Source organism: Doryrhamphus excisus, linkage group LG1 (assembly GCF_037039965.1).
Source record: "Doryrhamphus excisus strain RoL-2023G ecotype Guam linkage group LG1, RoL_Dexc_Guam_v1.1, whole genome shotgun sequence".
NCBI lineage: Eukaryota > Metazoa > Chordata > Actinopteri > Syngnathiformes > Syngnathidae > Doryrhamphus > Doryrhamphus excisus.
Window position 1 is genome coordinate 3,710,865 of NC_136357.1, and position 15,399 is coordinate 3,726,263.

Genomic DNA, 15,399 nt, shown 5'->3' on the forward strand with positions numbered 1-15,399 from the left:
GTTGAATGCACAACCGGTGCAGTGATGTGTGCTTTCATCAGCTGACGTGTTCATTTCACCTCAGCATCCATTTGCTGCACCGACAAAAACGTTCTTACACAGTAGTAAAAAAAGTAAGAATTGTAGTGTTTTTGTTGCCCAATCCTTCCCATAAGTTAACTCCCCACTCTCGTACGCTTGAGACTCTTAGAGTCGATTTCTCGAATAAGTTCCTTCCTTTAGTGGACACAACGTGTTCACCTTGAGCCCTGTTCTGTAATGATTGACTGAGTCAAACCTGTCAAGCACCTTTTGTAATGTCTTGTGGGACACGTTGTTTACAGTGAATGCTTCACAGGGTCTGACTCGGGCAGAAGTCATGAGAACCCCCGCCCGCCCGCCCATGCAACCTCCAACACCACACAGTGATGAGAGGAGGGGTTTCTGAGACTATTTCCTTACAGTATGTCTCCTTTTCCATGTTGCTATACATACAGTATTTTGTTTTTGTGTAACTTTTGATACATTTTTAAATATTACTTCATCCTGTATGTAATTTGCTCAACCTGTTATGTATTTATGAATTTATCATATATGTAGTGTGAGTTTTCTGTACAGTAGAGGGAGTGACTGTGGGAGTGTCTTCATCTTTCCTTCACTTGAGCTGATGATGCTTGTGTCTTTCACCTGGTCAGGTACTTTTTAAAGAGGACATCAAGTATCACTACAAAGCGAAACCTCCAAAATGGGCTGCGTTCAAAGCTTCAGAGAGTTTTGTGACCGCCCCAAAAATACAAATATTCGTTTAAGTCTTCCAGCGGTGTGTATAGTGTGGCAAACAGCCATGATCATATTGTTTGGAGTTTTTATTCGTTATAATGAGGAGGCTGATCCACACTGGATAGAACACAGGAAAGTTGAAAATATATCGAGTGACATTGAGAATGACTTCTACTTCAGATATCCAAGTAAGTGGTGGTCTTGACTCTTTTTATAACTTTATATATTTTTTAATCAGTGTTAGTCGGGTTGGATTTTTCATGTCAATGTAGATTATATACTTAGTATAGTAGTAGTAGTAATGTACTGTCTATGCATTTCAAATCATTTCAGGATGGGATGGAATGGAATTATCTGTGTATTTATGTCATGGTGGTCCTCATTTGTCAACATTATAAAGTTCATGTTCTAACTACACCATTTTTTAAATGTGGGCCAAATTTTAGCAGTATTCAGAAGTTGCTGAAGATCATTGAAGTTTAACACATATTCAGGATTATTATATTATATTATGTGCTAGCATATATAATGCATAATAGAGTTTGAGCATGCAGGCGATGTGTATTGATATTGATTATTGGTGCATCCCGATTATTGCTATATCCTGAGATGCTGCCAGGAATTCTGGGCTCCATGGGGGGAAGAAAAAAAATTTTTTTCTAGACTTATGGCCATTGGAAACAAACTTACACTCCATTATTATTTAGTATTATGTGACCACATAATACACATAAGTGGAAGAGCAGTGATTATATTATTATTATGGCCAGAATTCCTTGTCATCATTAACATCATGTCATAAAACAGTGCTTTTCAAATAGTGGGACGGACCCCTCAGGGCGGGGCGCTGTGAACTATCAGGCGGGGTGTTAAAGGCGGGGAGGACTTTCGATTTTAGTGCAGACTTGCCAACATTTATGAATCTGTCGTACTCTGAATGCCTCGGAAAACTTTGCAATATGGTGATACTGTATCATTGTACCTATATGTGTATTGTATTCAATTTATGCAAAAAAATGAGCCATTCCAAAAATATCCATAGGCTTATAGCAATTTTTGTTATTGTAGAAACAATTCCAAGTGTGTTTGGGAGTTGAGAGTTGAACCAAAAGAAAAATGCCCCCATATGAGGACGAGCCTAATGGATATGACATGATAGTTCTACCTGTTGCTGACATCCACTGGTGCTTGTTTTTTGTCACAATGACATCTAATGTTTCACAGTGAAAACAAACATGTTGTGCCAGCGGGATGGGTGTGGTCATGTTTTGTAAATGACGCTGAGTTATACTGGTATCCACATAGTTTTGGGAAAATGTTCGTAACGTAAATATGCACTCTATATACATTTTGTAGAAGCACTGTAGGGGCATTAGTTTGAGTCTCATTACATTTGTGTCTTTATTGTGATAATTATTCTAACTTTGGACGAGTGAAATGTGTGCTACTCTTAGCCACTGGTGCACATTTGACTATTAATTGCAATAGAAAACTGTCATGGCACAGAAAGGACTACAACCGGACTGACCCCAATATAACCCCAGATGTCTGAGAAAGCAGGTTGTCTTTCTTTCAAGGTCTAGAAATGTATGCAAATAAACCAAGAGATGGCGCCAAACTACACCCTAAGCAGTCAGAGCTTTACTTTGTCACTCACACTCAATTTTGAATAGGAGAGATTCAGCCATTATGCTGAAAATAATATCTATCATTTTCAATGGGGCATAAATCAAACAAATCTCTATAATGAAATAATGATAGTCTTCTGAATTAGAATAATCACCCAATAAGACAATAATAAATATCTTTTCAAGTGGTGTAGGTTATACAGTGGAACCCGGGTTAGCATCATTAATTTGTTCCAGAAGGACCGACTCTAGAGAACTTCAACCACGTTCCGAGGAGTAAAAGGACATAGAGTCCTAGTGGGGCCATGTTCCATGCTTCTGATTGGAGTTGTGGTGCTTGTTGTGGCGGTTATCCCAGTGTGGACATCAGCGGCGAGGGATGCCGTCAAGCTGAATAAGGAGTCCTATCGGGCCATTTTTGGCCCATGGGACTCTGGAAGCAACAGGCCAAGCGGTCTGTGGCTATTTAGCGATCGAAGGGAAGGGTGTGTTCCATCTATCATGGGATCACAATCCTTGGCTTTTCTGGTGAAGTCTATTCAGGAGTTCTGGAGAGGGTTGTTTAAACTCGGATTTGTCATGGTCACGGAACTGTGGACCAACTTTACACTCTCACATGGATGCAAATTTTACAATAATGTTGGGCCTGACATTGAAGAAGAGTTATCAAACAACTGTTAACGGTTAATATGTTTTTTGTTCTTTTTAAACTAACCACACTAATTGAGCTCTTTCTACCACTCTCTCTGTCCCAACAACGACGTGCATCACCTTCGGTTAAGGTTTCCAGGATGTCCATGTGATGATCTTTGTAGGTTTTGGCTTTCTGATGACTTTTCTCAAGCGCTACAGCTTTGGTGCCGTGGGGTTCAACTTCCTCATCGCAGCTTTTGGCATCCAGTGGGCACTGCTCATGCAAGGCTGGTTCCATTCCCTGGACTGGACTGATGGAAAGATCAAAATAGGGGTTGAAAAGTAAGTATGAATCAGACTTCCTCTTCAGTGTATTTGTAAATACACAGTTTTTTTTTACATGTGACCCCTACCAGTATTTACTTTGTTATCACAATGAAACCTGTTTCATGGGATATGTTTCTGCCAGCATGTATTAACTGTATTCTTTCAAAAAAATATGATTTACTCAAATATACAACTTTTTTTTTTCTTAAAGCTTAATTAATGCAGATTTCTGTGTGGCGGGCTGCTTGATCGCTTATGGAGCTGTGCTGGGTAAAGTCAGCCCAGTTCAGCTAATGGTTTTGACTCTGTTTGGCATCACGTTGTTTGCCGTGGATGAATATATCATTCTCAGTGTCATACATGTAAGTTGTACTCATATATAATGTATGCATATAAGTACAATTGCTAATTTAAATATCACTCGTCAATAGGCTCGAGATGCAGGAGGCTCTATGGTGATTCACATATTTGGTGCTTATTACGGCCTTGCCATTTCATGGATGCTCTATCGACCGAACCTGGACCAGAGCAGTCGTCTGCAGGGCTCGGTCTACCACTCGGATGTTTTTGCTATGATTGGTAGGTATGAGATAAAGCTGCACTGTTTAGATTCTCTATATTTATATTTAGATTCTCTGTCTGCTGCTTTTATGGGTAGGCACACTTTTTCTTTGGATGTTCTGGCCCAGTTTCAATTCAGCGATCACCGATCATGGAGATGGGCAGCACCGAGCCGCCATCAACACCTACCTGGCTTTAGCGTCAACAGTGCTCACTACTATAGCCATCTCAAGCCTCTTCCAGAAGCATGGAAAACTTGACATGGTAACAGCCACTGAGAAAGAAAGGAAATTAATTTTTAAATGTGTGTTGAAGTGTCTTCTTGTGCTTCACAGGTTCATATTCAAAACTCCACTCTTGCCGGAGGTGTTGCAGTCGGCACTGCAGCAGAGTTCATGCTGATGCCTTATGGGTCTCTCATCGTTGGGTTCTGCTGTGGTGTCATCTCCACAATGGGTTATATCTTCATCACGGTATTATTCATATTAAAAGTCTTAGGATGCACAGTAAAATTATGGATTGTGGGATTATTTGTTGGGTTGTAAATTTGGGGATGTTCCTGGTGTCAAACAAGTTATTATAAAATGTTTCATCTCCACTCAGCCCAGTCAATACATTTATCATTTGTACTTATTTTACCCCTGATTGTATTTACAGTGGTATGAAAAAGTCTCACACATTTCTGCATAAAATCACCATCAAACCTAAATATTAAAATATGAAACCCTATAAATGTTTGGGTGGTTTTAGTTAAAGCAGACACTGTTTTTTTCATCTGTGTGATTTTGACAAAGATCAGATCACATTTGATGGTGATTTTATGCAGAAATATGAGAAATTCCAAAAGGTCCAGATACTTTTTCATACCACTGTAGTATTTGGTAGTCCAGTCCTGAAGTAACGCTTCTGTCACAGCCATTTATAAATTTTTCATCTCCACTCAGCCCAGTCAATACATTTATCATCATTTGTACTTATTTGACCCCTGATTGTATTTACAGTGGTATGAAAAAGTCTCACACATTTCTGCATAAAATCACCATCAAACCTAAATATTAAAATATGAAATCCTATAAATGTTTGGGTGGTTTTAGTTAAAGCAGACACTGTTTTTTTCATCTGTGTGATTTTGACAAAGATCAGATCACATTTGATGGTGATTTTATGCAGAAATGTGAGAAATTCCAAAAGGTTCAGATACTTTTTCATACCACTGTAGTATTTGGTAGTGCAGTCCTGAAGTAACGCTTCTGTCGCAGCCATTTATGGAGAAGCACTTGAAGATCCAGGACACGTGTGGAATCCACAACCTCCACGCCATGCCAGGTCTGATTGGGGGAATTGTGGGAGCCATTACTGCCGCCGCTGCATCCGAGTCCGTTTATGGTAAAGAAGGGTAAGTGAAGAGTAAAAACAGGAAATTTGATCATGGGGTTTTAAATTTAAGTAGTAATGTGAGTTCACTTTTTCCATTGTAGACTCAGTAACACCTTCGACTTTGAAGGTGATTTTAAAAACATGATACCCACAAGGCAGGGAGGTCACCAGGCTGCGGGAGTCTGTGTGGCCGTCTGCTTTGGCGTAGGTGGAGGCATCATGGTTGGTACGTGGACACGTGGCGCAGTGCTTGGTTTTTGTGCACATTTAGAATGTCTTTGCATGCGTTGCAGGTTTTATTTTACGGTTACCAATCTGGGGGGATCCGGCTGATGACAACTGCTTTGACGATGAAGTCTACTGGGAGGTTAGTGGCTACACAAGTCATGACATGTCTTACGATCCAAGTTCTCAGGACATCTTGTCCATCGTCGGTGAAAATCCTCTTTTAGAATGATTTGTACGTGTCTGCAGCAGGGAGTCAATCACGGCAATTGTACCTGCAGCTGAGGTGTAATCAGATTGGAGTTATGTAATCAGTTGTGGTTATGTATTGTTGTCAAAACAATGGAAACTTTGTATCGTTCAAGCTAATGTGCTGTGTTCATGACCGAATTCCATGATAGTCCATCACTACTCAACTTCACAAAAAAAATTGTCTGTTTTCTTACTTTGCGAGCACAAATAGTATTTGATCATCATATCCTTAAATAATATTTTTTTTTATTGTTTGTAGGTGCCTGAAGATGAGGAAAGTATACCACCCGTACTGCAGTACAACAACCACATGTTGAACAAAGACGTGTAAGTGTTTATTTTGTGTTTACTGCCATTAAAAAGCCATTGCCGAGTCATTGAGATCCACTAAAACATCATATTAAACTTGCCAAATGCCATTCCAATATCTGATATCAGATGTTTGCATCAGTTCAACCCTCTGTTGCCCTTGCTTCACTCGTACTGTTTGTTTGGCGAAGTGTGAACACCGTCATCCGCCCTTCTTTTCCAGCGACTTCCTGTTTTAATAGGTTCAATTTTAATATTACTTTTTTTATAAATATAAAAATATTACTAAATATTACTATTAATAAATAAAAATATTACTATTTTATTTGAAAACTACTATAGTGTATCAAAGCAAAAACAGTGTTACTGTTTTATTTATGATCCTCTTGGTGGCAGCACTGGTTCAATAAAAAGCATGCATTTTAATATTTAAAAATCCAAGCTGATCACATGTTGAGGCTATAAATAGTTACTGCTTGATGTTTGTTTTTTTGCCCACACACATCTGCTGTTAACACATGTTAACATGTGTGTTTTTGTCACTGAAGATGACAACATACTCAGATATGTAAATATTATGTTATGTTGCTTGTTTATTCAGTATCATTTTATTATGAATTTTTTGGATTACAGAACAGAGTCAAATTTCACATTGGAGCAGAACTGACCCGGCCTTCGGATCGTGGAGGGTTCCTTTCCTGTGCTGGTATCTTTTTGTTCTCTTTCTAGTTTGATAAGCCAGAACTGCTGTGGCTAATGTAAATTATTTGCTCAGTCATTTTTCATTTTCTTGTGATTTGATGATTTTCATCCTGTTTTGGTGCATTGTGTGTGTGTTTGTGTTGACAAAGGAAAGCTAAAACGAAAGCAAAATAGAATTAATCAAAATCGTTCTTTTTACCTCATACTGTTGGATGTATGATATCAAAACTAAAAATGTTTTGTGTGCTGTCATGGGGACATTTCTTTCCATTTGAAAAGGAATCATTTATAAAAATATTCACATGTGGAAAGATTGTATTTGAAGAGTATGTAAATTGTAAATAAAATATTTGTAAGGTATCCATATATTATAGAAAACAGTCTATCATGGACATAGTCTCTCCAACTTGTCGTGGGTCGTCCCTGAAGCCTCCTACGGATCGGACATGCCCTGAACACTTCCCCAGGGAGGCAGCTGTTCTACTCCAAGTTTCTCCTGGATGACAGTGCTTCTCATCGCTAAAGGGAGAACCCAGTCACCACCCGGGCAAGAACTACGGACTCGGGCTTGGAGGTGCTGATTTTCATCCCAGCTGCTTCCTGGTTCGATGAAGCCAACAGCACCACATCATCTGCAAAAAGCAGACACCCAATCCTGGGGCCACCAAACCAGAACCCCTCAATGCCCTGGCTTTGCAGAGATATTCTGTCCATAAAAGTAATTAACAGAATTGTAAAGGTATAATTGCATAATACGCAAAAGGCACTTACTTATTGGCCACATTCAGATTTAATCAATAGTGAACATTATTATCTTTATAGATGTGTATCTAAGGAAGTGTCCAGTTAATGGAAATGGTATTGAAGTAAATGCCCTTATTAAACTGGGTGATTATATACAAAAATAAGCATAGTTCCCTCATTGAAAAGACCTCCACCAAGGTTTTCCTGCAGCGGTCAGACGGAGAATAGTTCCGCCATTATTGATCCCAGGAGACAGTCATGACCCAAGCACACACTGGTCTCATCATTGTGTCCTCAGGTCAAAAGATCAGTGGTCAGTGGAAGTGATCAAGGTCAAGGTTCATGCTCCACCACGTGTGAGTTGAATGCATTGCACTGCACTGAAATCTATTCAATTTACCTTAAGGGCCTGCAATGATGTACCAAAAATACACTGATGTACATGCCAAATGTTTAGGTTTTGTTGTGTTTTTAGAGGTTTATTTTGAAAAGGGTTATATTGTGGGTATTTCTTTGGGTGATGCTAACAACTCCTGGTAGGACAACAGTTTCCCACAGATGAGAAGCAGAAAGGAGTTTATCTCCACATCCAGTTGCCTGCTAAACAAAAGTAGGCTTGCAGCTTGATGGTCGCTCTTTTGTCTTCAGGGACATGTTTGAGTAAAGGAGGTAATGATGCCACAAGCACTTCAATTAAAAGCGACGCAGCCCTGCTGGGAGGAACGGCTCCCACATTGCTCTGGATACCACCCACCACCTCAACACACACACACACACACACAAGCCCTTTCTTATTGGACAGCAACTTCCCAATCTAACTTGACTTGATGTTTATTCCCCACTTGCTTGAAGGACATCTGCAGAACTAAATCAGGGCAACGTTTACATGGTATCAGTCCTCAGTTTGCAAGGCAGAGTTGCAAACTGGATCTGTCTTACACATTTAACTGACAAATTCAGATAGACGTAAGCAGGGTTTGGGAGCTTTGGGCAGCTAAGAACTTAAGGTGAGAATGAGAACACTGAGGGGCCACTGAGAACTAGTTGGCTTTCATTGCAGACTGCCTATCATCCAGGCTCAGTCATGATGTTTGATTGACATGTGGGGGGTATAGTGGAAAAAAGGGAGCAGAACAAGGACCCCATAATGGGAAGTACACAAAACATACTTCTAAACAGGGGGCCACAGAGCTCATTAATGATAAAGAACATGCTGGGGGAAAGTGTGTTTACGCTGCGTGCCAGTGATGGTGTCTGCAGGTTCACATTAGTTTGTAATCCTTTGCACATGGCTATGAAATGTACAGAAAGGCTGAAATACAACCTGGGGGGTCGTGGGATCGGACCTGGTTGTACTGTTTAAAATTTTACACCAGTATGTCCCAGAAAACTGATTTATTATCAATTAGATTTAGATCAGGAGAACACACTGTGATGTGATTCCTCTGGAAGAAGTCCTATGTCAGACATTGTGAACTGCAACATTGTTTTGTTGAAAAATCCAGTCATTACCACACAGACGAGGGACTTCGGTCATAAAGGATGCCCCTTGCAACATCTCCACATAGCCAACTACCGTTTGACACCCCTGCACAACATGAAGCTCCACTGTTCCATTGAAGGAAACAGCACCCAAGATCATGATGGCGTCCCCTCCACTATGCCATGTGGAAAACATCTCAGGTGGGATCTCCTTGTCATGCTAGTAACATTAGCCACGTTTACATGGACCCAAATATTCCAATTCCATTCGAGTTATTTGGAAAGAATCTAACCTTTGTATACACCTCATTCCGAAAGAAAAGTGCCAATCTGAATGAATATATAATCGGATTCACAGGGGTGGAATATTCCTTTCCCCAATCCGATTGAGGTATCTTGTACCGGAAAGTTGTCAGGGTGCGTTCTTTCAGCGCATGCTCAGCTGGTACTCTTTTTATTTACAACATATTGTGCAACTGCAGGGTCTTGAGATACATGCCAACTCACAAACTAGAGAGCTAGCGACCTAAACGGTAGCCTTCAAGTTATTTCCTTTAAACTTAAATAGCCAAAAACTTACCACTTCCACACGGATAGGGAGGATAACTATTAACAGTTATTTAACCTTTAACATGAACATTAATCAAACGTAATAATTTTTTCTGGGTACATGATACCATACAGCATCCATATCAAACTTGCGCGGGCCGCACTAACATTAAACTTTCATATCAAGGCGGGGGCCTCAAACTAGTGTCCTGCGGGCCACATTTGGCCCGCGGGCCGCGTGTTTGAGACCCCTGCTGTAGACAATCTTACATTATAAAATAAAGAAGACAATTCTATTAAAGTGACATTGTTTAAGTATTTTCAAACGTATAGAACAGCATGCTGTAGGGCAGGTGCCCCCAACCACCGGGCCCCAATTTCATTTGAGAAACATCCTTGAATAGATGTTACAGTAACACTGTGTAACAGCAGCAATGCAGTCAGGGATCCATGTTCTAACTCTAATAAAGAGCGCAGTAAAAGGCCTGACTGAAAGCGTCTGCAAGTCCATAAAAGTGTTCATAAACTATTTAAGGCCTTTTGCTTTCTCCACGGGGGATCAGCACACATAATGTGCAGCTTATGTTTGCCATCAATGTACCTCCCACCTGTGTTTGCCCCAGGTATCTCCCCTTGTCAGTACCGACACACACAGACTGTTTAAGTGTCCCTATCAGACCACAGCGGAGAGGAACTGCAGATTAAGCATGATCCTATTCCGTCGCCGCTAGCCTCTTCATACGCTCCGTTACACCAGCGTTTAAAAGGAAGAGGGTGGAGGGGGGTTCCATTCAGACCTATCATATGAATCCCAGACGTACGGACAAGAACAGGGCTTTCACCCCCCCTGTTTCTTAGAAAACACCCCTTTTTGGCACCCTCTAATTCTGGTTGCTACGGCCGTCTGGGTTCAATGGTGCACTCCTGTTGTGAAGGGACAAAGCCTCTCAGTCATCCAGCCGTGGTTGCTAGGGGTGCCAGAATGTATGGGGAGGGACGGGCTGCTGTTGTCCCAGACCAAATGTCTCTCTTAAGGCGGCCGTGAAGAAGTGATTGACAGGTGGCTACACGCTCCGCTGCAGATCACCCGGGAGGTCTGAGGGGGGTGACATTATATCTGAGAGTGTGTGTGTGTGTGTGTGTGTAGTTCCGGTGAGTTATGCCGTGTGAGCAGGCGGTATATATGATGGAGTTATGTATGTAAATATAAAAGTAGCAGTGTGCAATTCACTATGGACTTTTTGTATAAGCAGATGTTTACTGTTAAATTAGAAAGCATTTATAATTGCAGAGAAAAGTTTTTTTTTAATAATTTCTATGGAATAAATGGATACATATTGTTATGTGAAATATTTTAGATTTTCTTTTCTAAATATTTCACGTTTAGTAAAATATAGATACTAAACACAGTAGTATATATAGAAATATATAATTTTATATAATTTATTTCTCTGCCCACACCATAGTTTGAGACAATGCAGACAAGCAGAAACAAATATTAGGCCGAAATGGACAAATAAAAAAGTATTTTGAATGGTAGGTTTAGCTTGAAATCCCTGACAGATTGCTCTCGACATGACCATCTAAATTTATATCCATCTGTGTGATTTGAGTACATCGAATCTCCAATACCAGAGAGGAAGTACTGGAGGTATTATTTTTATTGTCATTTATCCAGTACCTTGGAATAAGAGTGTCCCAACTTTTGCAGATACGAGCCGTCTCTCTGCTGTTTATTTTGCTTTGAACTGCAAGCTAAAATTTGGGTTACAAACCACCGGCTCGCATGGCAGAAGACGGCTATTTGGGGGCTTGTGTTAATGTGACAAAGGCGGAAATGAGCAAACGTATACACAGCGCTCAATGAGAAGGCAATAAAAGTTTGACAAAGTGTGTGTAAAAGAGGGTTTTGTGTGTGTTTGTATATGTATGTCTCTGTAAAAGAGTGTTTGGAAGTCAAGTATAAGCTATAGCCTGACTGCACTACAGTACTGTATATGGAGCAAAGTCCTAGTTCTGTAAACTACTACTATTTTTTGTAAGTTGTCAATATTTAGATTATTGTCCAATTATTATTAAACAATTATGTTTTGTGAGATTATTTGTTTGAGGAAAATGATATGTGAGTGGTGGAGAGTTTCAATACAAAAATTGTTAAAGGTGCTATTATCCAACTTTTTGATACATCTTTTCTATGTTCTTTATGGAAGCTTTGGTCATACTATTGCAGCTGAATTATTTATTTTGTGCCTCCCCGGGAATTAAAAATATAAAAATATGTCATGTAATTCCAACACATGAACTTATATAGGCCATAATTGTTGACTGAATTGAAACGTTGATAATTAAGCCTCAGTATTGAACGTGAATTTCTGATCTTGGTCAAATATTGAATGCATTCATATTGATAATGCTGTACAAAATGTAGCATGAAGTTATTCGATATCACTAACAAAACATCTTTGTAATATGTAATATATTACATATAAAAGCCTATATATGTCATATGATCAGGAAGGGGTGTTAAATGTCCGACTGAGAGACACAAAGGCAATGTTAAATCAGAGCGTATTGTGTTTACTTGCATGTCAAGGATTAGCGAGTCTTTGTGTTGTCTCCAGACACCAGCTCCCCCTCCAGGCCTCCGCAGCAGACATAATGTAGGGTTTGGATGTAAAGGGGTCCACGTAAGGACCCCGCCTGGCCTCACATAGATGCCTGGGACTGTCTGGCTTCTGCACTCCCAGACAGAGAAGCCTTCCACTCATCACATGCCGCCCATCACCATCCCCTCACCCCCTTCCCCTTGACCTTGACTCTCTGTTACCGTGGCCCCTCCAGACAGTCTGGGGTCAAAGGCTAACACAGCAGTCACACATCAGACACGGTTCGAGTCCCCTGTGTCCATATAAATACTGAATGATAAATCACCCAAAAGCAACGTGTTGGAATGTGCTTTGGAATTCCTGTGGAGGCATCAAAATGATGGCAAAAAGGGTCAAAATTGCATATAATATTGCATATTCAGGGAATCAGCTAAAATGTTAACACGGTGCACCGTGTTATATTAGCACTGACAGCAATTTGTGTGCAGTGATGCTGAAGCCGTTTGAGCTAGCATAGTCTTCTCAGTCGGGTTCATTTCATGATAAATACATGTTCATATTTGTACTTTTTATCCACAGCATAACAGATATCATTTTGAGGTCCCATATTGTTTTAGGCTATTTAATGTAGGATACTTTTTGCACAATAAATGGAACTTATACACTGTACAATGCAAATTTTGGTATCAATCTGATACCAAATACCGATGCATTTTGCTTACTCAAAATCATTGAATGATTTCATTATTTTGCTTTTAATTTGTTCATCATGACTATACAGTTGTCACTCACTACTTTTGTGATTGACTATGACCTATTATTAGTCAAAAAATATTGAAAGATTGAACGTTATACATAGTAATCTGGCCACTAATGACGCAAAACATTGATGAGACATTACCTTACATTACTTTACCTTAACACTCCATGTAGTCAGCCATGACATATCCGGCGTGATTGAGTGAAAACATTTTATCCTCCCATTCTGTGTGGAAGTGGTCTGTTTTTGGGCTACTTATTTTGTCCTCTTTCCTTGAAATAATTTCCTAGGTTTCGAATAAATAAATTGGAGTTAACTCACTAGCATGTTATAGTTAAGGTGCAGTGATCCCGAGCCAATGGGGTGTTAACAAAGAATAAATATAGGGGTGTTATTGCATGTCTGCAGGGCTCTAATGATGGTAAAAAAATATATAAACTATATCATTAATTAATATTGAAGCATTCTTGGCAGTCAGGTAAGGACTGTAATCAAAATAAAATCAATATTATCAAGTATCAAAAGCTACTTTCGGTGTCATGACTATCGATCGTTGGATCGACCTGCACCCCCTGGTGCAACCCCGTTTGACCACATCTAAGTTGGGGAAAATAAGTATTTATATGAGCAGTTTTGGTTTTTTTTGTTAAACTCCAGACACATTGACTAAAGTTTTGTACTCGATTGAGTGAAATAAGTATTTCATTGCAAGAATGATGAAGTATTACACACACAAATCAGTCCATTTGATGGTAAAAGCATTGTTGGAGTAATCATTGGAAAATGGAAGCAATATACCGTGAGATCATGTCCTGGCGTTGGAGCTCCATGCAAGATCTAGTCTTGGGTGGCAATGATAACTGTGAGAAAGGTGAAGATGAGCCCAGAATTAACACACCAAGCAGAATGGAAATGATCTCAATCAACACAGTGTTCCCTCGTTTGTCGCGGGTTCCTAAAATAGACCGCAGTAAGTGGCTAAGTAGCCGAAGTCATTATTATATATGCTTTAAGGCTGTAAATCCCGCCATGATACACTTCATACACTTTTCTCATACAGACAATAAGTATCATTACTCACATTCTGTCTTGTGTCTGTCAAAAAAGTTCACATTTTCGTTTTAATTTTAATCTTCTCCCTCCAGGTCCAACACAAGAAATTATTAAGTCACTCACGCTTTTTCATCCTGGCTACTGTGTTTGAACGGACGCTTCATTTACAAGCTTGCTAACAAGCTAGCGATGACACATCCGGGGACGCCGTAGGATGGCGCCAAGGAGATTTATTGACACTCACTTCCCACAATGCAATTATTTTTAAAGGGCCAGACTCGGCCTTGAGCAGTGTTCATATGCTTTAATGAAAAAATAAGCCCTAAAATATCCGCGATAGAGCGAGGGAACACACTGTAAAGCCTTCAATGTACTGACTGTTTTAAGTCATATCTGAGTTTATTTTGCATTCTTGGCGTCATTGTGACTGTGTATTCAACAAGATTACATGATGGCAACGTTTTTTGTGTAACTGGAGATACACAAGTTTGGGACACAGTGAAACGGTTTGTTGTTGTTGTATTTATTAATATAGCTTGTAATTGAGCTCTTTCTCATATTTTACCCTTTTCATGTCGCTAAATAAGGCGACTACAACCATAATATTGAAACATATTGATAAATTACATTCTTAATTAAGTGAGCATTGTTGTTTTTGTGATATTGTAGTGGAAAAACCAGTATCATTTGGAGGAGAAATGTAATTTACAAGCTAGCTAGCAAGCTAGCGATGACACATTCGGGGACACCGTAGGATGGCGCCAAGGAAATTGATTGACACTCAACTTCCCACAATGCAATTCTTTTTAAAGGGCCAGACTTGGCCTTGAACAGCATTCATAGGCTTTAATTTAAAAAAATCTCTTGAAAAATGAGATAAGGCGACTATAACCATAATATTGAAACATATTGATAAATGACATTATTAATTAAGTGAGCATTGTTGTTTTTGTGATATTGTGGGGAAAAAGCAGTATAATTTGAAGGAGAAATGTCATTTACAAGCTAGCTAACAAGCTAGCGATGACACATTCGGGGACACCGTAGTATGGCGCCAAGAAGATTGATTGACACTCAACTTCCCACAATGCAATTCTTTTTAAAGGGCCAGACTCGGCCTTGAACAGCATTCATTCATTCATACGCTTTAATAAAAAAAAGCCCTAAAATCTTATAAATACGGGGACTATAACCATAATATTGAAACATATTGATAAATTACATTATTAATTAAGTGAGCATTGTTGTTTTTGTGAAGCAGTATCATTTGGAGGAGAAATGTAATTATCGAAGAAAGGCTGCCTGTTATTAAAAACAAACTACGAATGTATGTGTGGCTTCCCTTCTGAAGGAGTGTGATGGCTACGTTAAATCAGCCTGATTGGGAGTTTAGGCCCAGGCTAAGCCTGAATGGCCCGCTATTGAAAAGGTG

General features: G+C 39.6%; 2 protein-coding genes across 2 annotated transcripts in view; both read left to right on the plus strand.

The window, feature by feature from the left end:
• unc45a (unc-45 myosin chaperone A) overlaps nt 1-15,399 on the plus strand; it is a 65,571-nt gene that overhangs the window by 22,924 nt on the left and 27,248 nt on the right. The window lies entirely within an intron of this gene.
• On the plus strand, nt 672-7,124 carry rhcgb (Rh family, C glycoprotein b). Its single transcript, XM_078794119.1, has 11 exons — nt 672-947; nt 3,170-3,362; nt 3,559-3,709; nt 3,779-3,926; nt 4,006-4,172; nt 4,244-4,381; nt 5,168-5,304; nt 5,387-5,511; nt 5,579-5,652; nt 6,022-6,089; nt 6,705-7,124. Exons 1-11 carry the CDS (start codon nt 725-727, stop codon nt 6,736-6,738), a joined length of 1,458 nt encoding a protein of 485 aa, XP_078650245.1. The 5' UTR covers nt 672-724; the 3' UTR covers nt 6,739-7,124.